The 18150-nt window shown below is 61.3% G+C and overlaps 4 protein-coding genes across 10 annotated transcripts; 2 read left to right on the forward strand and 2 right to left on the reverse strand.

Annotated features, from left to right (window-relative positions):
- CHTOP (chromatin target of PRMT1) lies at positions 1–7061 on the reverse strand. Of its 4 annotated transcripts, none has more exons than XM_050984571.1 (6): positions 6941–7061; positions 5617–5692; positions 4137–4287; positions 2720–2900; positions 1346–1483; positions 1–333 (listed from the first exon to the last, which is right to left on the reverse strand). In XM_050984571.1, the coding sequence occupies exons 2-6, from the start codon at positions 5679–5681 to the stop codon at positions 131–133; spliced, it is 738 nt and encodes a 245-aa protein (XP_050840528.1). In that variant the 5' UTR covers positions 5682–5692; positions 6941–7061; the 3' UTR covers positions 1–130. The 4 variants fall into 4 exon arrangements, 3 of the variants coding, with proteins under 3 accessions (XP_050840528.1, XP_050840527.1, XP_050840529.1); XM_050984570.1 differs by having other exon boundaries at positions 2720–2903; XM_050984572.1 differs by lacking the exons at positions 1–333; positions 1346–1483; positions 2720–2900 and adding an exon at positions 2910–3121.
- Positions 7062–8530: 1469 nt separating this feature from the next.
- Positions 8531–13040, reverse strand: S100A1 (S100 calcium binding protein A1). 4 transcript variants are annotated; one of them, XM_050984518.1, is made up of 3 exons: positions 12867–13040; positions 8891–8965; positions 8531–8777 (listed from the first exon to the last, which is right to left on the reverse strand). In XM_050984518.1, the coding sequence occupies exons 1-3, from the start codon at positions 13032–13034 to the stop codon at positions 8634–8636; spliced, it is 387 nt and encodes a 128-aa protein (XP_050840475.1). In that variant the 5' UTR covers positions 13035–13040; the 3' UTR covers positions 8531–8633. The 4 variants fall into 4 exon arrangements, with proteins under 4 accessions (XP_050840475.1, XP_050840474.1, XP_050840476.1 ...); XM_050984517.1 differs by lacking the exon at positions 12867–13040 and adding an exon at positions 9201–9580 and having other exon boundaries at positions 8544–8777; positions 8891–9039; XM_050984519.1 differs by having other exon boundaries at positions 8545–8777; positions 8891–9039; positions 12867–12949.
- Positions 13041–13819: 779 nt separating this feature from the next.
- S100A13 (S100 calcium binding protein A13) lies at positions 13820–14887 on the forward strand. Its single transcript, XM_030233692.2, has 3 exons — positions 13820–14063; positions 14194–14401; positions 14722–14887. Exons 2-3 carry the CDS (start codon positions 14222–14224, stop codon positions 14854–14856), a joined length of 315 nt encoding a protein of 104 aa, XP_030089552.1. The 5' UTR covers positions 13820–14063; positions 14194–14221; the 3' UTR covers positions 14857–14887.
- Positions 14888–15433: 546 nt separating this feature from the next.
- On the forward strand, positions 15434–18150 carry S100A14 (S100 calcium binding protein A14). Its single transcript, XM_050984646.1, has 4 exons — positions 15434–15562; positions 15798–15906; positions 17110–17256; positions 17337–18150. The coding sequence occupies exons 2-4, from the start codon at positions 15874–15876 to the stop codon at positions 17454–17456; spliced, it is 300 nt and encodes a 99-aa protein (XP_050840603.1). The 5' UTR covers positions 15434–15562; positions 15798–15873; the 3' UTR covers positions 17457–18150.

The raw sequence follows: 18150 nt of genomic DNA on the forward strand, positions 1-18150 counted from the left end.
TCCCAGGAAAAGAACAATCCAAAAAAAGTTTAATACAACAGAGAGTATCAAAACATTGAAGAACACACTAAGTCTGAGATTCCCCTCGGGCATTCCCGAGGGAACGAGCCCTCCCGGCAGTCCCGGCCCCTCAGTCGGTGGCCTCGGGATCCGTCTGTGCCATGTAAGCGTCCAGCTCGGCGTCCAGGTGTCCCTTGGTCTTGGACATGTAGGCGTCCAGCTGGTTGTCCAGCTGCTCCTTGGTGAGGGCGGGCCGTGCCGAGCCTCTGCCGCGGCCCCGGCCTCTGCCGCGCCCGCCGAAACCGCCCCGGCCGCGCCCGGCCATGCCGCGCCCTGCCGGGATGGGGACGGGATGGTCATGGGATGGTCCGGGGATTTCACAGCCCATCACTGCCTCCATCCTGGGATTTCATACTCCTCCATCCCAAGGATTTCACACCCCTCCATCCCGGGGGTTTCACACTACTCCATCCTGGGATTTCACACCCCCTTACTGCCACCATTCCAGGATTTCACACCCCTCTATCCCGAGAATTTCACAGCCCTCACTGCCTCCATCCCAAGATTTCCCACCCCTCACTGTCTCTATCCCAACATTTCCCACCCCTCACTGCCTCTATCCCAACATTTCCCACCCCTCACTGCCTCTATCCCGGGATTTCCCACCCTCTGCCTCATCCCAAGATTTCCCACCCCTCACTGCCTCTATCCAGGATTTCCACCCCTCACTGCCCTATCACCCAGATTTCCACCCCCACTGCCTCTATCCCAAGATTTCCACCCCTGCACGGCACTCTATCCTGGGATTTCCCACCCTCACTGCCTCTATCCTGGGATTTCCACCCCTCACTGCCTCCATCCAAGACTCCCCTTTCCCACCCCTCACTGCCTCCATCCCAGGATTTCTAACTCCTCACTGCCTCCATCCCCTCACTGCCTCCATCCCGGGATTTCCCACCCCCTCACTGCTCCATCCCAGGATTTCTAACTCCTCACTGCCTCCATCCCGGGATTTCCCACCCCTCCACCCCAGGATTTTCCATCCCTCTCAGCCCCTTGGGGACTCCCACAGACATGCCTGACTCATGGACACACCCCCAGCTCCTTCTCATCACTCAAGTTAGGAGCTTCCCAAGAATTCCTCAATCCCAGCCTAACACCAACATGGCGCTTCCCCTCCCACCCCTGCTGAGCTTCAGTTTCAAACCAACCACATCTTGGACAAAAGCTTTGAATTCCACGCCTGGAATTCTCGGGGTTGCAGGCTCCATGCCCCAGCCTCAGCCAGGACAGAAGGATCCCAGCTGGATTAGGGATGAATTCCTGCAATTCCCAGGGCACTCACCTCTGCCACCGATGCCTCCCCGGCCCATGGCGCCCCGGCCCAGGCCGCCTCTCCCCGGGCCCCCGCGGCCCCTGATGCCGCCTCTCCGCAGGCCCATCCGGGGGGCAATCCCTCTCCCACCGCGCAGCAGGCCTTGACCTTGGGGGGAGAAGCCAGAAAAGCGGGTGTTGAGGCGTGATTTCATGGTTGACCTTAGATTCCCTCCCAGGTGTGTCAATCACTCCTCCTTTCCCCACCCTGACCCCTGCTGAGCACTGTCTGTGAATCTTGGAACTCCAGAAGGGCAGATTCAAAGGATGCCCTATACCCCTGGGTGGCACTGGGCCATCCAGGTGTCCTTTGTCCCTTGTACCTGGTTGGTGGCTCCCTACCCCTTCCCTGCCCCTCTCCCCGGGGTTAGAAGGCACAGCACCCACGCAGTTCAGGAGTCTGGATTCAGAGGCCTGTGAGCCAGAATAAATCTCTGCATTAAAACCCTCCATCAGAACCAACTCCTTTCCTTCACCATCGCCTTAAAGCTTCTCTGGCAGAGATAAGCCTGAGGAGCAGACCCTGTGATGGGAGGAAGCTCCAACCCACCACCACCAGAGCTCCTGCAAGCCTGGACTTGTCTCCACACACCCAAGTGCAACATTCAGCTAGCCAAAAGTGTCTCTGGGGTGAAACACCACACATCCAGAAAGCCAAAAGTGTCTCTGGGGTGAAACACCACACATCCAACTAGCCAAAAGTGTCTCTGGGGTGATCCAGCTGGCCAAAAGTGTCTCTGGGGTGAAACACCACACATCCAGCCAGCCAAAAGTGTCTCTGGGGTGAAACACCACACACACAGCTGGCCAAAAGTGTCTCTGGGGTGAAACACCACACATCCAGCCAGCCAAAAGTGTCTCTGGGGTGAAACACCACACATCCAGCCGGCCAAAAGTGTCTCTGGGGTGAAACACCACACACACAGCCAGCCAAAAGTGTCTCTGGGGTGAAACACCACACATCCAGCTAGCCAAAGTGTCTCTGGGGTGAAACCCACACACACAGCCAGCCAAAATGTCTCTGGGGTGAAACACCACCATCCAGCCAGCCAAAAGTGTCTCTGGGGTGAAACACCACACACACAGCCAGCCAAAAGTGTCTCTGGGGTGAAACACCACACATCCAGCCAGCCAAAGTGTCTCTGGGGTGAAACACCACACACACAGCTAGCCAAAAGTGTCTCTGGGGTGATCTGGCCAGCCAAAAGCATCTCTGGGCTGAAACACTTCAGTTGCCCCTAGTTGGTTCAGACAAGCCAAGGCACGTGCCAACCGCAATGTTGGTAACAATGACAAGTGGGATTTCAGCCCCAGGGGGGACAGGGGGGGATGGCAGGGGACTGACCTCGGAGTGCCACCCCTCCTCGGATCATGGCCCGGGTGCCACGGCCCCGCAGGGCCCCCCGGGGCAGCCCCCGCTGGCCCAGGGCCAGCCCCCGGCCGCCCAGGGCTCCGCGGGCCAGCGCTCCGGCCGGCCGGCCCAGCCGCGCCTGGATGTTGCTCTTGCCGAGGCGTTGCTTCAAGCTCTTCTGGAAGAGAAGATTTAGGAGGGACAGGAGTCATGCAGCAATCTGGGATTGGGGACACGACAGGGCTGGAAATGCAGGGGGTGTGCCTGGAGGGCAGGCCTGTGTTCCCCATCAGGGAAAAAGCACCGGCTGCAGAGGGAGGGTGGGGTTTTAGGGGCTGTCGCTGCCGTGGGACTGGGAGGTGAAGCAGCTCCCGGAACCCGGGATGAGCCTTTTGTCTGGAAAAACAGAGAGGAGACATCAACAGCCAGCACCCAACACCCCCACCGACAAGCAGGGAGTGACAATGTGTTACTGATCTGAGGGGAAAAGTGGAAATTTTCTGCCCTCCCAGGTATCTTGTTTTTTTGGATCGTGGAATGCTCTGAGTTGGGAGGGATCCATGAGGATTCAACTCCTGCTCCTGCACAGGCACCCCAAAATCCCACCCTGGGCATCCCTGGGAGTGGTGTCCAAACACTCCTGGAGCTCTGGCAGCCTTGGGAATGTGCCCATTCTCTGTGGAGCCTGGGCAGTGCCCAGCACCCTCTGGGGGCCCTAAAATCCATCCTAAACCTCCCCTGGCACAGCTTCATCCATTCTCTGGGAGCCTGGGCACTCTCTGGAGGAAGAACCTTTCCCTAAAACCCATCCTAAACCTCTTTGGCACAGCTTCATCCCATTCTCTGGGGAGCCTGGGCACTCTCTGGGGGAAGAACCTTTCCCTAAAACCCATCCTAAACCTCCCCTGGCACAGCTCCAGCCATTCCCAGGGTCCTGTCCCTGTCACAGGGAGCAGAGATTGGAGCTGCAGATCCCTGGAATCTCTTCTTTCAGCTACTCCTCCAGACCCTTCTCCATCCCTGACACTCTCCAACACCTTTTTTACAGAATCCCAAAAGTCTCCAGGTTGGAAAAGACCTCCCAGACCACTGAGTCCAATCCCCACCTTGTGCCCACAGCCCAGGTGCCACATCCAGGCTTTCCCTAGACACCTCCAGGGATGGCCACTCCAAAATTCCCTGGGCAGCCCCTGCCAAGGCCTGACCACCCTCCCCAGGAAAAAAACTCCTCCTGTGTCCAACCCCACCCTCCTGTCAGGAGCTGTGGAGAACCAGAAGGTCCCCCCCGAGCTTCCTTCCCTCCAGCAGCTCCCCACACTCACCCTCCATCCCCTTCCCTTCTCTGGCCTCTTTCTCTTGCCGCAGCTGTTTTTTCCACATCCTGCAAGGCTCAAATCTCCTTTCCCCTCACCTGTTTGAGCTTCAGAGCAGCCTGCACAGACGGTCTGTTCTCCATCTGCTGGGCCAGACGTCTGTTTCGAGCGCTGGCCAGCTGCTGCTGCTGCATGGTGGCCCGGATATTCACCGGCATCGGCTGTTTGTTCTTCAGCATGTTAGTGAAGCTTCAAGGTCGAATAAAACGGGGTTTAATTAAAGCTTTAAACACACAATTATCGGCATTTCACGGTGCTCGAGTGGGGCTCCAGCTCCCATGAACCTTATGCAAAGAGTGGCACTTATGGGATTCCGGATCCCTCGCTGGCAGCGAGGCCCGGAGAGGCAGGAATGAGGTGGAAGTTTTCAGTGGGAATGAGAAAGCTGGAGGTTAGTGGGTTTAGAGATGGCAGAAGGGGTGACAACCAGCAGGAAGCGGGGATGGTCGTGACAGGAGGGAGGGGGGAAACAGGACAGCAAAAGCCAAATCAACCCCCCAAAAAAATCTGGGAAAAGCGTCAAAATTCCAGGCCAGGAGGTAGGTTGGGAAGAGGCCATGCTTGGTGTCCTCTGGCACCAGGTTGGAAGGGATCATCTTAAAGCCTTTTCCAACCTTGGCAGTTCCATGATTGTACAAAATCCCACCACCCAACAGCTCTCCTGAAACGAGGCCACTTGGGAATTTAAGTGGTGTTTAATTTCTCCATTAGAGAGAGATGGTAAATAAAGCTCCCAAGCAGCACCCCAGCAGCTTCCTGGGAGCTGGCGAGCAAAAAACCATCCCTAAAAACAAAATCCACCCCTTCAAATGAAATAAATGAAATCCACCCCCTAAAAACGAGGAGTTTGGGCTGACAGGGAGGGAAGGAGCCTGAGCTCAGAAGCTGCCCCATCCCAGCATGTTTAACCCCAAAGTGCTCAGCGGGACACCCGTTAGTCGTCACGGAGGAGCCACACGTGGAAAAACCCAGCGGGATGAGCCACGGGAAGAGCTCGAGGACAGAGAGAGATGGAGGTGAAGCCAAAGCTGTTGCCTCTTACAAGGCCCAGAAGAGCCTTCGGGCCGGTTCCGAGGCCGCCGCCGGCCTCTTACAGAGCCCACCCGGGCGGGTGGGACCCTCGGGCGCGGCAGCAGAGCCAAAATACCAATGTCAAAACATGTGGGAGAGACAGGGAGGGTGTGAGGTTGGTCTCTGCTCTTACAACACATCCCACCGGATTTACGAGGCGAATCAACAAGCTAAAGACACGGAGAAATCCCTCCGAATTTTGGCGGTTTTTGGTTTTTTTTTTTTTTTGGCCCTTTTAACCTTTGCGTGCCGCAGGGGTCGGAGGGTAAGGCGGGTGTGGAGGCACCCGCTCGCTGGACGAGGTTAAAAGAGGGCGGAAAAACCACGGTGGGTTTTTGGATTTTGGATAGTGAGAATTAAGTATAAAAAAAAAAAAAATTAAAAATAATAAAAAAAAAAATATCTATATGATTTCTTAGGAGCTGAAGGTGCCGTTGGCTTCCTCACCGCTCGTTCAGAGACATCTTGGTGGTGCTCTTTAGCACGACCTTCGGTGCTGACTGTGCAGCCATCTTCAGAGAATCTGCAAAAAAACAGGCCCCAAATATTAAAATTTAGATGTTTAGCACGCATTTATACCACTAAATACTCAAAATCCCTTCTGTTCTGCCTCCATGGGTGGTGGAAATGAGTAATATATTCATTTATTTTCAGTAATTCAGTGCCAGAATTTTTCCGTTCTGATTCTGGTGTTTTTAATGTTTTTTAGCCCTCTCCCAGTTTTAATTCCTTTATTTCTCCCTTACCAAAAACTGATATTTTTACAGTGAATGTTTCAGCAATGTTAGGAGGAATAATATAAAAATCCAGCAGGAAGATGGCAACCAAATGGCATCTTCAGAGCAAAGATGCAAACCAGAACTCAAGACATCAAATGAATATAATTTATTACATAGTTACATGACTAAACATTAAAAATCCCCTGTTCTCTGTGGAGAGATCTAAGAGCGAGGCAAATTATAAATTTATGTATTTTTAATGTTTTCTAACTCTCTACCAGGTTTAATAAATATGTATATATTTAACTAATTTATCTTTAGTAAAAATGGTTTTTTTTTCCAGTGAATACCTTATCGGTTTTTTATGAGTAATAACACAAAAATCCAGCTGTAAATAACACCCAAATGCCTTCAGCACAGTGACACCCCCACATTTCCCATGTTCTTAGCATGACCAAGGTGCAAACCCCAATTTTAAGGGCACAGGGAATAAAATTGGGAATAAAAATCCAAGGTGATGCTACAAAAGCATCGTATCCTTTAAAAACACCGAGGTTTAAATCCCCTCAGGTCATGGATTTAAATCCCCCCTAGTGCTGGATGTTACAGAAACACGCTGGGTTCCAACCTCGGAGCTCTGCAGATCGATTTATTAATTTAATTTATAATTAGCAGCAAATTTAACGGGTGGATGGCGGCCGGGATGCGCTCACTCTGTAATACCCTCAAAAAACCGCTTTATTGAGAGGATTTACACCTAGAAATAGAGTCAACAGAAATCTTTATTCCTGTTTTAAATGATTTTTAATAATTTTATTTTAATATACAGCAGCTTTTTATAATTTGAAGTGGTTTTTAAAGCGTTTTTCTTCCTGAGGGAAAAAAATAAAAACAGCTCCACCCCCTCGGGCCCGGCTCCGGAGCCCGGTCAGGGGGAAAAGCCCCGACCCTGAGGGGCCCCCCGGGCCATGAGGGGACCCTGAGGGGACCCCCCGGGCCCTCAGGATCGCCCCCCGGCTCTCCGCCCCCGCGCAGCTGGGCCGCTCACTCACCGAAGCACACGGTCGCCAGGTCTCCGGTGGCTCCGGTGGGCGAGCGGGTGAGTGCGGGGCCGGTGTGGGGCCGGCGCGGGGCCGGGGCCGGGGCTGGCGCTGAGCTCCCGCCGCCGCTTCTCCCTCAGCCGCCCGCGACAAAATGGCGCCGGCGCCGCTCCCGCCCCCGCCGAAATGGCGGCCGCGCTCTTGGCCACGCCCCCTGCCGCGCGAGCCCCCCCTCGGTGGGCGGTGGTTGGTGCAGCCGCGGAGGGGGCGGGGAAAGAGGCGGGGCGAAGGGAGAGGCGGGGACGTTCTGGCGGGAATCCGGGGTGGAGTCCTGGTGACGTCATAGGGAGCGGTGTCGTCATGGAAGCGTCATGGAATTGTCATGGAAGCGTCATGGAATCGTCATGAATCGTCATGGAATTGTCATGGAACTGTCATGAAACTGTCATGGAATTGTCATGGAGTTGTCATGGAATCATCATGGAATTGTCATGGAGTTGTCATGGAGTTGTTATGGAATTGTCATGGAATTGTCATGGAATCGTCATGTAACTGTCATGGAGTTGTCATGGAGTTGTTATGGAATCGTCAGGGAATTGTCATGAAGTTGTCATGGAATTGTCATGGAGTTGTCATGGAATTGTCATGGAGTTGTCATGGAATTGTCATGGGCATGTCACGGAACCATAATGTAACTATGGGACTGCCTTATTACCATTTCCACAACCATTTCATTGCTCTTCAACTTTTAAAATCCTAAAAACATCCCATCCCAGGCAGGCGGATCCCGATCCCGGGGCGGGTGATGGCGCTGCCGGCCCTGCTGGAGCCCTTGGCCACCGTCCTGCCCCATCCCATCCCATCCCCGGGAGATCCCAACCGGTTCCTCCAGCCCCGCGGGCGCGGTGCCGGCGCCTCTGGAGCCGCCCGTGGCGAGTCCCAGCCTGTCCCCCCCCATTCCCAAACCCCGGTGCTCCCGGTGTCCCACACCGGCTGGGATAGCCCGACCCGGGGTCACCCTGCCCCAGGGGATCCCGGGGTGGATCCCAGGGGGAATCCTGGGGTGGATCCCAGGGCTGTCTCCAGGTACTTGGGGTGACCCAGGGTGGCTTTTCCTGGTGACCCCAGAGTGGATCCCAGGGTGGATCCTGGGTTTGATCCCAGGGTGGATCCTGGGTTTGATCCCAGTGTGGAACCCGGGGGGAATCCCAGGATGGATCCCAAGTTTGATCCCAGAGTGGATCCCAGGACCATCTCCAAGCCCTTGGAGTGCCCCAGAGTGGCTTTTCCTGGTGACCCCAGAGCGGATCCCAGGGTGGATCCCAGGTTTGATCCCAGCGTGGATCCCAGGTTTGATCCCAGGGTGGATCCCAGGTTTGATCCCAGAGTGGACCCCAGGTTTGATCCCAGGGTGGATCCTGGGTTTGATCCCAGGGTGGATCCCAGGTTTGATCCCAGAGTGGATTTCCCCATGACCCCAGAGCAGGATATTCCCTGGGGGCACTCACAGGGGGGGGACAGAGCAGGAATTCCGAGCGGGAATGAGGGAAGGAGTTGACAACACACCTCGGGTTGGTGCCTTTATTGCAGAGCTGGATCCCAGCGGGATCCCCTGGGAATGCTGGGGGGCAGAGGGGGCCAGCTGGGGGGGTGTTGGGGGACTCTGGGTGTCGGGAGCCCAGGTCCTGCTGTGGCAGGAGGGGGGTCAGGCGTTCTCCCAGAAGAAAGTGTTGCAGGCCACGGTCAGGGCGGCCACCAGGACCACGAATTCCTGGAAATCCACCTCCCCGTCGCCGTTCTCATCCAGGTCCTGCATGATCTTCTCCACGGCCCCCGCGTCCTTCTGGGTCTGGGGTGGGGGGCACAGGGTGAGCCCTGGAGCTGGGCAAGCACCGTTGTCCTGAGAAATGGGGGGAAAAGGAGACCCCAGCCCTCGCCAGCCCCCAAACTGGTCCCAGTTACCTCCAGGAAACACCCCAGCTCGCTCTGCAGCAGCTCCTTGAGCTCCTTCTTGCTCAGCTTGTACTTGTCGCCCTCCTTGCCCGAGTAGTGGTGGAAGACATTGATCAGGGTCTCCATGGCCCCTTCCAGCTGCGATCCCATGGCTGCGGCTGCGGGACCCCCAGCACGTCACCCACCAGCCCCCCTGTCCCGCTGCCACCCCCAAATGTCACCCACCCCCTGCCGTGGTCCCGCCGTGCAGGACTGGGGGGTCTGGGGGGTTCTCAGGGGAGGTTTGGGGGGGGGGGGGGACAGAGACACCTGTGCTCACCTGAGCTCCCCGTGCTCCGAGTGCGCCCGCCCGGCCGGGCTGGGCACGTTAAATAAGCTCCAAGCCCCCTCCCTCCGGGAGGATCCGATACCGGGGCTGGACAGCCCGGCTGGCACCGCCGGCCAGCCCCGAGGGGGCAGGGCGTGGGGGGCACAACCCCCTCCATGGCACCGGCAGCACCCCCGTGGGGACAGCATCGCTTCAGCGGGGTCCCCGTGCCACCCTCGAGTGCCCCTCGCCACCTCCCAGGATGCGGCAAAACCGGGGACGTTGTGAAGGTTGGGACGGACACCGGGGTCTCTCGTTGGGGACACCCCCCAGGTGACAGCGGCGACCAGGCCGTGACCCCGAGGTGGCACCGTGGGCATCCCCCGTCTGTCAGCACCGGCAGCGGGGCCGCATCCCCGGGGCCGGTTCCGCCGCCAGCCCGCTCCCGGCGCTGATCAACGGATCCGGTGTCGCCGGGAGCCAGCGGGGCCCGGGGGGAGCGCCGGGGGCTATCGGGTGACTCCGCGGGGCCCCCCGCGCTCTCAAAGGGCTCTTGTCCGGCTGAAAAGGCCCCACAAGCCCCAGCCCGACGTTGCTCCAGCAACGGCTCGGCCAAGAAACCGGAGCCCGAGCTGGCCCCGGTGATGCTGATAATGCCGAGGATCCCGTTACGGCCCCGGATCCGAGCGGGCTGGAGCCCGCAGCCTCCCCGGCTCCGGCATCCCCGGGGAGATCGGCCCTCGAATTCCTCAGCCCCCGAATTCTTCATCCCCCCAGATTCCTCAGCCCCCTAATTCCTGATCCTTCAAATTTCCTGATCCCCCAAATGCTTCAGCCCCCAAATTCCTCGGACCCTGAATTCCTCAGCCCCCGAATTCCTCAGCCCTCGAATTCCTGATCCCCCGAATTCCTGATCCTCCAAATTCCTGATCCCCCAAATTCCTAATCCCCTGAATTCCTAATCTCCTAAATTCCTAATCCCCCAAATTCCTAATCCCCCAAATTCCTCATATCCTAAATCCCTCATCCCTCTAATTCCTGATCCCCCAAATTCCTCAGCCCCCAAATTCTTCATCCCCCAAATTCCTGATCCCCCGAATTCCTGATCCCCCAAATGCTTCAGCCCCCAAATTCCTCATCCTCCAAGTTCTTCATCCCCCAAATTCCTAATTCCCTAAATTCCTAATCCCCCAAATTCCTCATCTCCTAAATCCCTCATCCCCCAAATTCCTCTGGGACCCCCCCCCCTCCCCAGGAGTTGGGACCCCCTCAAACAGGAGCAGCATTTTCAGCAGGGCCGGGTGGTGCCGGGCTCCTCGTGCCGGCTTCCAGCCCTAATTAGGGGCTAATTAATTACATCCTGCAGCCTCTGCTCCCATCTCGCTCATTTCCTGTCCCCGCGGGGAGGGTGGGCCCTGCCCGGGGACCCCAAACCCGGTGGTCCTGTGGGGCAAACCCCCCTGGGAATGGGGAAACTGGGGGGGGGGGTCCCGGATGGATGGGGGGGTCCCCAAAGAGAGGAGGGGTCGCAGGTGGAATTGCGGGTCCCAGGTGGGAATGGGGGTCTGGAGCAGGACACGGCTCATTCCGGGTGTGGGGTAGAGACGGGGGGGCTCCGGGAGGGACCGGATCCCGAGATCCCGAGCCTGGCGGGCACCGGGAGGGTCTCCGTGGCACTCACTCGCCGTGTCCCCGTCCCCCGAGCGGATGGTGGCGGGCAGGACTCCGGGAACGTCACCGGGCTCGTGACAGGGACGGGCATGGCCCAAAACTAACCCCGAGCCCACTCCGTGCCAGGCGGGGACAGAGGGGACAGAGCCGGGACTGGCACGGATGGAGGCACATTCCCAGCCCCCCAAACCTTTTGGGGCAGCAGCACCGAGGGTGAACCCCAACTCTGGGGGTCCCGGGGGGTCCCGGACCCTGCAGGGCTGGCAGATTCCGGGGATGAGCTGTTCCCCAAGCTGGAGCAGCGAGGGACATGCCAGGAGCTTTACACACAGCTTGGAACAGGTTCCAGCCACTGCGACTCCCCTGCTCCACTTTGACCCAGCTAAACCAGTCGCTCCAGTTCCCCGTGCCGGGCTGGGCCGATCTTGTCTCCCCATCCCATCGCAAGAGGCTTTTCCATCCCCGGGCTTTGGGCAGGGAGGAGCCGCGGTGGCCGGGCTGGGGACACTGCCCGCGGTGGCTCTGTGGCACCACGGTCCCCTCCAGAGAGAGCCGGTGGGGCCAGCAGGGGCCACTGCCGGGCTGGTCACTGTGGTGGCCGTGGTGGCCATCCCTAGTTGGGGTCTCCAGCCCAGGCAGGGGCCACTGCTGGGCTGGTCACCGTGGTGGCCGTGGTGGCCATCCCTAGTTGGGGTCCCCAGCCCAGGCAGGTTGTGGAGAACCCCAGGAGCAGGATATGGAAGTGGACACTGACCCCCTGCTCGTGGTCACCCTGTCACACAGGGTCCTGTGGTCCTATAAGGGCCTGTATGGCCCTTCCCTGTCCCTGTATGGGCCAAGTCCTTTTATGTTCCTTGTCCCTATATGGTCCCTGTCCCTATATGATCCCATCCCCATATGGACCTGGCCTTGTCCCTATATGGGCCAAGTTCCTACATGGGCCCTGTCCCTATATGGCCCAAGCCTCTATATGGCCCCTGTCCCTATATGGCACAAGTTCCTACATGGGCCCTGTCCCTATATGGTCCTGTCCCTTTATGGCCCTGTCCCTATATGGCCCCCATCCCTGTCCCTATATGGTCCTGTCCCTACACGGTCCCTGTCCCTCTATGGCCCCCATCCTTGTCCCTATATGGTCCCTGCCCCTCTATGGTCCCATCCCTGTCCCTACATGGTCCCTGTCCCTCTATGGCCCCCATCCCTGTCCCTACATGGTCCCTGTCCCTCTATGGCTCCCATTCCTGTCCCTATATGGCCCTGTCCCTCTATGGCCCATCCCTGTCCCTATATGGTCCTGTCCCTACACGGTCCCTGTCCCTCTATGGCCCCCATTCCTGTCCCTATATGGCCCAGGTCCCTATATGGTCCCATCCCTGTCCCTACATGGTCCCTGTCCCTCTATGGCCCCCATCCCTGTCCCTATATGGCCCAGGTCCCTCTATGGCCCCCATTCCTGTCCCTATATGGCCCAGGTCCCTCTATGGTCCCCATCCCTGTCCCTATATGGCCCAGGTCCCTATATGGTCCCATCCCTGTCCCTAGATGGCCTCAGTCCCTGTATGGTTCCTGTCCCTATATGGTCCCTGTCCCTCTCTGGTCCCATCCCTGTCCCTATATGGCCCAGGTCCCTCTATGGTCCCATCCCTGTCCCTGTATGGTCCCTGCCCCTCTATGGTTCCATCCCTGTCCCTATATGGCCCAGGTCCCTCTATGGTCCCATCCCTGTCCCTAGATGGCCTCAGTCCCTCCATGCTCCCAATCCTGGTCCCTTCACGTTCCCCTCCCATCCACGCTGGTGTCCCCAAGGCCGAGTCCCCACCCCCTGCCCATGGGGACAATCCTGACAGGGATCCCAGGGTGACAAAAGACCCGGAGCTCCCTTCCCCTCCCGTTGTGGGGCATCTGCCCCTTCCTCACCCCGAGATTCCAGGCGCAGGGAGTCACGGGCCCGCCTGGCTCCGGGGCCGGTGATTCACCCCAAACCTGTCCCCACTGGGCCTGACTCACCTGGCCTTTCCCAAGAGGCCACCCCGGTGTCCTGATGTGGGGCTCGGTGACTGTCCCAACCCCGTCCCCCCGTCCTGCCGGGCCCGGATGGGGCTGCAGGAAACCAATTCCTGCCCCGTGAGCTGGTGTGACGGCTGTGGGGTGGGGACAGGGCCACCCTGCACCCATGGGAGCCTCCCGCTCCCTGTGAGCACCTCAGGGCTCAGCACAAACCAGTGACAGTGACATTGTGCTGGGGACCCCCCTGCCCTCGGCCCCCAAAACACCCCTGGGGTTTTGGGACCCCAAATTCCTGCCTGTGCCCTGGGGGGGCTGCAGCCTCGCTGATTGTCACACCCCTGGGTGAGGTTGGGGACATCGGGGACAGTCCTGAGGTGGGGTCTGGGGTCCCCTCGAGGTGTGGGGTGCCCGTGGGAACGGGGGTGCCAGCTGGAGACGTGCCAGGGCTGCCATGTTATAAATACCCACTGATTAAAGGGGAGCGCTCGGGCCGTTCCAACCCCCTAATTAATTGGGATTAATTAATTTTTACAGAGCCCACTATTAATAGGGATGATGTCAGCGGGTGGCTGAGTCACAACTCTCACTCGGTGCGGGCCCAGCCGGGCCCTGGGTCGGTGACACCGCCGGAGCCAGGCCGGGATGTGACAGAGATGTGACAGGGATGTCACCGGAATGTCACCGCGGCTCTGGGGTCACCTCCTTGTCCCCAGCCCTGCAGGGAGGGACCTGGGGGCGACACCTGCCCTGTACCCCCGGAACGGGGCTCAAAGTTTGGATTCAATCATCTCGGAGGTCTTTTCCACCCAAAACCATCCCGATTCCGGGAATGTTTCTGTGCGCGGTCCTGGGGATGCTCCAGCCCCGGGACATTCTCTGCCCGCTGTCCCCTCCTGTCCCCACCGGAGGTCCCCGGGCGGCGCCGCCGAGGCCGAGCCGAGCTCAGGCCGGGTTTGGTCCGGTGCCCAGGCGGGGAGGGAGCAGCGGACAGAGGGACGGACGGACCGACGGACGGCGGCGCCCGGGCGGTGACTGCGCGTCCGTCCGGCCGCATCAGGAAACCCAACACCGGCTCGGGGGGGACAAAGGCTGCGCTGTCCCCTCCTGCGGCGCGGCTATAAAACCTCCTGAAAACTCCCCAAAGCTCCCAAAATCCCTCGAAACCTCCCGGGGGCCACCACCTGCCCGCAGCGAGGGGTGAGTGGGGCATCGCTCCCCGCAGCTCCGCTTGGGGACCCCTGATGTCCCCGTGTCCCCTCTCCGGGGAGGGGGCGAGGGTTCCCCCCGGCGACATCCTCCGATCCCCTCTGGGCTCCTGTCCCTGCAGCCCCGGGGCTAGCGGCGTGTCCGGTGCCATGGCCGCGGCCGAACCGAGCGAGGGGACCGAACCGAGCGAGCTGACCGAGCTGGAGGCGGCCATCGAGCGCATCGTCACCGTGTTTGTCACCTTCGCCGCCAAGGAGGGCAAGAAGGGGACGCTGACCACCGGCGAGTTCAAGGAGCTGGTGCGGCTCCAGCTGCCCAACATGATGAAGGTGAGGGGGGCAGCGGCAGCACCGTGGGGTCCCCGGGGGTCCCCCTGAACCGCGGGGCCGCTCCCGGTGCTCCGGGGGTCACCCTGAACCGCGGGGCCGCTCCCGGTGCTCCGGAGGTCCCCCTGAACCGTGGGGCCGCTCCCGGTGCTCCGGGGGTCCCCCTGAACCTTGGGGCCGCTCCCGGTGCTCCGGGGGTCCCCCAGAACCGCGGGGCCGCTCCCGGTGCCCCGGGGCTGGCAGTCCCTGCTCCCCTCGTGCCCGTCCCGTTTTCTGGGGGCTCCAAGCGGCCGAGCCGCCCTCCCGTGTGCCCACCCCGGCAGGACGTGCCCTCCCTGGAGGAGAAGATGAGCGAGCTGGACGTGAACAACGACGAGGAGCTGAGATTTGGGGAGTACTGGCGGCTGATCGGGGAGCTGGCCAAGGCCGTGCGCAGGGACAAAGCGGGCAAGAAGTGACGGGGCCGCTCGAATAAAGAGGTTTCCCTGAGCCTGAGCATCGCTGCTGTTCTTGCTGGGGGGCTCCTGGTTTGAGCCCCCATCTCCTCCCTCCCCGTGCTGGCCACGCTGGGGATCGGGGGGTTGGTTTGGGGTCACCCCGTGGCTCTGGGCACGCCGTGGCGCCGTCCCCAAATGGCCCTTGAGCTGGTCTGGCTTTTGGGGTGCCACCCTGCGCCCCACAAACACCTTCCTGCCGCGCTGGGGGGTGCGTGGGGGGCAGAGCTGAGGCTGTGGTCGGGGTGGGGCTCGGGAGATCCCCGGTAGCGATGCCACCATGGCCGCGGTGGCCACCAGCTCCGTGGCATCGATGCCCGTCCTCTGCAGGGTCTTGGGTGGCACAGGGGTGACACATCCGCCAGCACATCCCGGCAGGGGAATATCCCCATTCCCAGCGTTCAGCCCCAGAATCCGGCGCTGCTGGGGCCGGTGGGATCCCGCTCTGGGCCTGCAGCCGGGCCCGGTGCCGTTCCCACGCGGTGCCGGCCCCGCCGGGATGGGGAACCGTCGGTGTGGCCGGGAAGGAGGCGTTTCCCGGCCCCACGCTGGCGCCGGGCCAGGCTCCCAAATGAGACGCCTTGCACCACGGAGCTCCCACTCACACCTCCCCGGTATAAAACCCCGGCCCGCCGCAGCCCGCGCACACCTGGGACAGCCCGTGCTGCAGGTAAGTGGCCCGGCCGCCCCACGGGACGGGGGGCTGCCCCTCGGGCCCCCTCCGCTCCCACGCTCGGCTCTGCCACGACTTGCGAGGATGCCGGGGACGTGTCCCGGCAGCTCCGGAGCCTCATCCCGGGGCTCCTTCCTCGCCCTGCGCTCGGGGATGAGGAGGAGTCCTGGCGCTGGAACAGGGGAGGCTCCCCCCGAACCCAGAGCTGAGCTTGGCTTCCTTCCCCCGCCAGCTCCCCCGGACCCCGTGGCACAGGAGAGACCCCGGAGAGACCCCCGAGAGACCCCCGAGGAGCAGCGAGCAGCAGGATGGGCCAGTGCAACTGCCGCAAGAAGCGCAAGGTCCGGCGGGGACACCGCGGCCCCGGGACCCCCGGAGGGGCGGGGGTGACCCCGGGGGTGACCCCTGGGCACGCCGCAGGAGCCGGGGGCTGCTCTGGGGTTTGGAGCTGCTTGGAAGCTCTGGGCAGAGGGCAGAGTCCCGCGGATTGAACCTTCGGGAACCTCTCCGAGGATGCCCCAGCGGCAGCAAAGCTCCCGTTCTGCTCGGCTTCCAAACGGGAGGTGCCCACCACCCCTGTGGAGGATTTGGGGGCGCGGGGCTGAGGCTCGGCAGGGTGCCCAGTGGGCATCACCGGCTGTGGTTTCGAGGGGAAGCCGCAGATTTGGGTGAATCACCGGCGTTTCCCTCAAACGGAGCCGCACGAGCGGCCGGGAGTGACCGGGAGTGACCGGCGGCGGGGGTCGGGCTGTTCTGCGCCCCCCACCCCGCCGGGGATGGGGTCTATGGGGTGGCAGAGGGGCTCCAGGGAGCCCCCAAGCCGGCGGCACGGAGGGCACTGAGTCACGCTGCCACCGCCGCTGGTGCGGAGGAGAGGAAGAACCAGTCGGGACGGGCCCGCGCCGCGCCGGGGGTGGCGAGAGACGCCGCGGTGGCTGAGCCTGGCGGGCCCCGGGCGGGGACAGCTCGGGGGGACAAGCGATGGCAGCTGGTGGGGCTGTCACAGCCGGGCAGAGGCGCTGCGGAGGGCGGCAACAGCTGGATGTGAGCGAGCAACATCTGTGCGGCCTCACATCTGCGTGGGGGAGGCGGGCAGTGGGGGCTCACAGCTGGATGGGGAGGTGGCACAGCTGGATGGGGGCTCACAGCTGGCTGGGGAGGTGGCACAGCTGGATGGGGACGTGGCACAGCTGCCTGGGGAGGTGCCTCGCATCCGGCCAGGCGCTGACAAGGAGATTTCTGCCGTGGTTGTGGAGGGATTAAATGTTTGCTCGGCGAGAGTCCCACCCGCTCGGGGCTCGTCTTGTGTCCCCCGCGGATGTGCCACCCCTCCAGGGACCTGTGCCACCCCTCTAAGGACCTGTGCCACCCCTCCACGGAGCTGTCCCACCCCACCGGAGAGCTCTGTCACCCCTCTGGAGAGCTGTGTCACCCCTCCGCGGGATGTCCCACCCCTCCGGGGATCTGTCCCACCCCTCTGGGGACCTGTCCCACCCCTCCACGGAGCTGTCGCCCCCCTCGCTCACCCCCTGTCCCCCCCGCAGGACTGCCAGGAGCTGACGGATGTGGAACGGGCCATCGAGACCGTCATCAGCCAGTTCCACTGCTACGCCGTGAAGGGCCAGAAGGAATACCTGACCCCCAACGAGATGCAGGAGCTGGTGGTGCAGAAGCTGCCGCACCTGGGCAAGGTGAGAGGGCGTGGCCAGGAGGAGCTGGGGGGGGTCCTGGCTGTTGGGATGTCCCCATCACCTCGATGTTGTCTCCGCAGTGCGTGGGACCCCTGGAAGAGAAGATCGAGTGCATGGGAGACCCGAACGAGGCCAAGCTGGAGTTCGGAGAGTACTGGGACATGATGGGGGACGCGGCCAAGGGCTGCCGGAGGAAGTAGAGGGTGGTGGGGGACGGGAAGGAGCCCGAGGCCTCAGGGCTCAGCTCCTGGAAAGGCGAGAGGCCGCCGAGCTCGGGGGGACGAGCCTGGGAAAAAGCGACCCCGCTGCTGCCGGAGGATCCCCCTCCCCTCTCCATCCCTGCCCTCCTCGGTTCTCCTTCCCCTCAGGATCGCTCCCTTCCCGCCCCCAGCTCTGCCCCGTGCCCGGTGCGGGGGGCACCGGGGGGGTCCTGACCCCGGAGCCGCCTCCATCCCCCGGGCTTGTCCCACCTCCGGTCCCCGGGAGCCTCCGGGTGCGGCTCCCCCGGTCCCGGAGCTCCGCAGAGATCGGGACTCGGCTCCTTCCCCTCGATCCCCCCCCGGGATTTGGGGGGCTCGTCCCCCCCCCCCCAGCCCCGTCACCCCATGGCACCTTCAGGGGCACCTCCAGGGGCACCTCCAGGGGCACCTCCAGGGGCAGCCCGGGCTCCGCCGTGGCCGTGCCTGGGTGAGGGTGGCCCGGGAGCCTTCCCTGCGGTCCCCCCCGGTTTTTGGGGGGTTATTTTGGGGGGTGATACCCTCCCGGTGTCCCCCCCACGCATCTCCAGGGGTTCCGGCCCCGAGCCGGGCACGGGGCGGGCTGGGGTCGGCCGGGGCCGCTCGCGACCATTTTTGTATAAATTAATAAAGGAAAAAAAAAAAAACCAAAAAAAAA

This window comes from Serinus canaria, chromosome 25, assembly GCF_022539315.1.
Source record: "Serinus canaria isolate serCan28SL12 chromosome 25, serCan2020, whole genome shotgun sequence".
NCBI lineage: Eukaryota > Metazoa > Chordata > Aves > Passeriformes > Fringillidae > Serinus > Serinus canaria.

Bases quoted from the DNA above. Each gene is read 5' to 3' on its own strand.
- CHTOP (XM_050984570.1), bottom strand. From the start codon at position 5,681: ATGGCTGCACAGTCAGCACCGAAGGTCGTGCTAAAGAGCACCACCAAG. The intron at 1,484-2,719 runs GTCAGTCCCCTG...TCTCCCCCCAAG, and splicing joins AGGAGGGGTGGCACTCCGAG to GTCAAGGCCTGCTGCGCGGT. The intron at 334-1,345 runs GTGAGTGCCCTG...CCATCCCGGCAG, and splicing joins GGGAGGCATCGGTGGCAGAG to GGCGCGGCATGGCCGGGCGC.
- S100A1 (XM_050984517.1), bottom strand. From the start codon at position 9,366: ATGGAGGGGGTTGTGCCCCCCACGCCCTGCCCCCTCGGGGCTGGCCGG. The intron at 9,040-9,200 runs GTGAGCACAGGT...GGGGTCCCGCAG, and splicing joins TCGGAGCACGGGGAGCTCAG to CCGCAGCCATGGGATCGCAG. The intron at 8,778-8,890 runs GTAACTGGGACC...CCCCCACCCCAG, and splicing joins AGCTGGGGTGTTTCCTGGAG to ACCCAGAAGGACGCGGGGGC.
- S100A13 (XM_030233692.2), top strand. From the start codon at position 14,222: ATGGCCGCGGCCGAACCGAGCGAGGGGACCGAACCGAGCGAGCTGACC. The intron at 14,402-14,721 runs GTGAGGGGGGCA...CCACCCCGGCAG, and splicing joins AGCTGCCCAACATGATGAAG to GACGTGCCCTCCCTGGAGGA.
- S100A14 (XM_050984646.1), top strand. From the start codon at position 15,874: ATGGGCCAGTGCAACTGCCGCAAGAAGCGCAAG. The intron at 15,907-17,109 runs GTCCGGCGGGGA...TCCCCCCCGCAG, and splicing joins ACTGCCGCAAGAAGCGCAAG to GACTGCCAGGAGCTGACGGA. The intron at 17,257-17,336 runs GTGAGAGGGCGT...TTGTCTCCGCAG, and splicing joins AGCTGCCGCACCTGGGCAAG to TGCGTGGGACCCCTGGAAGA.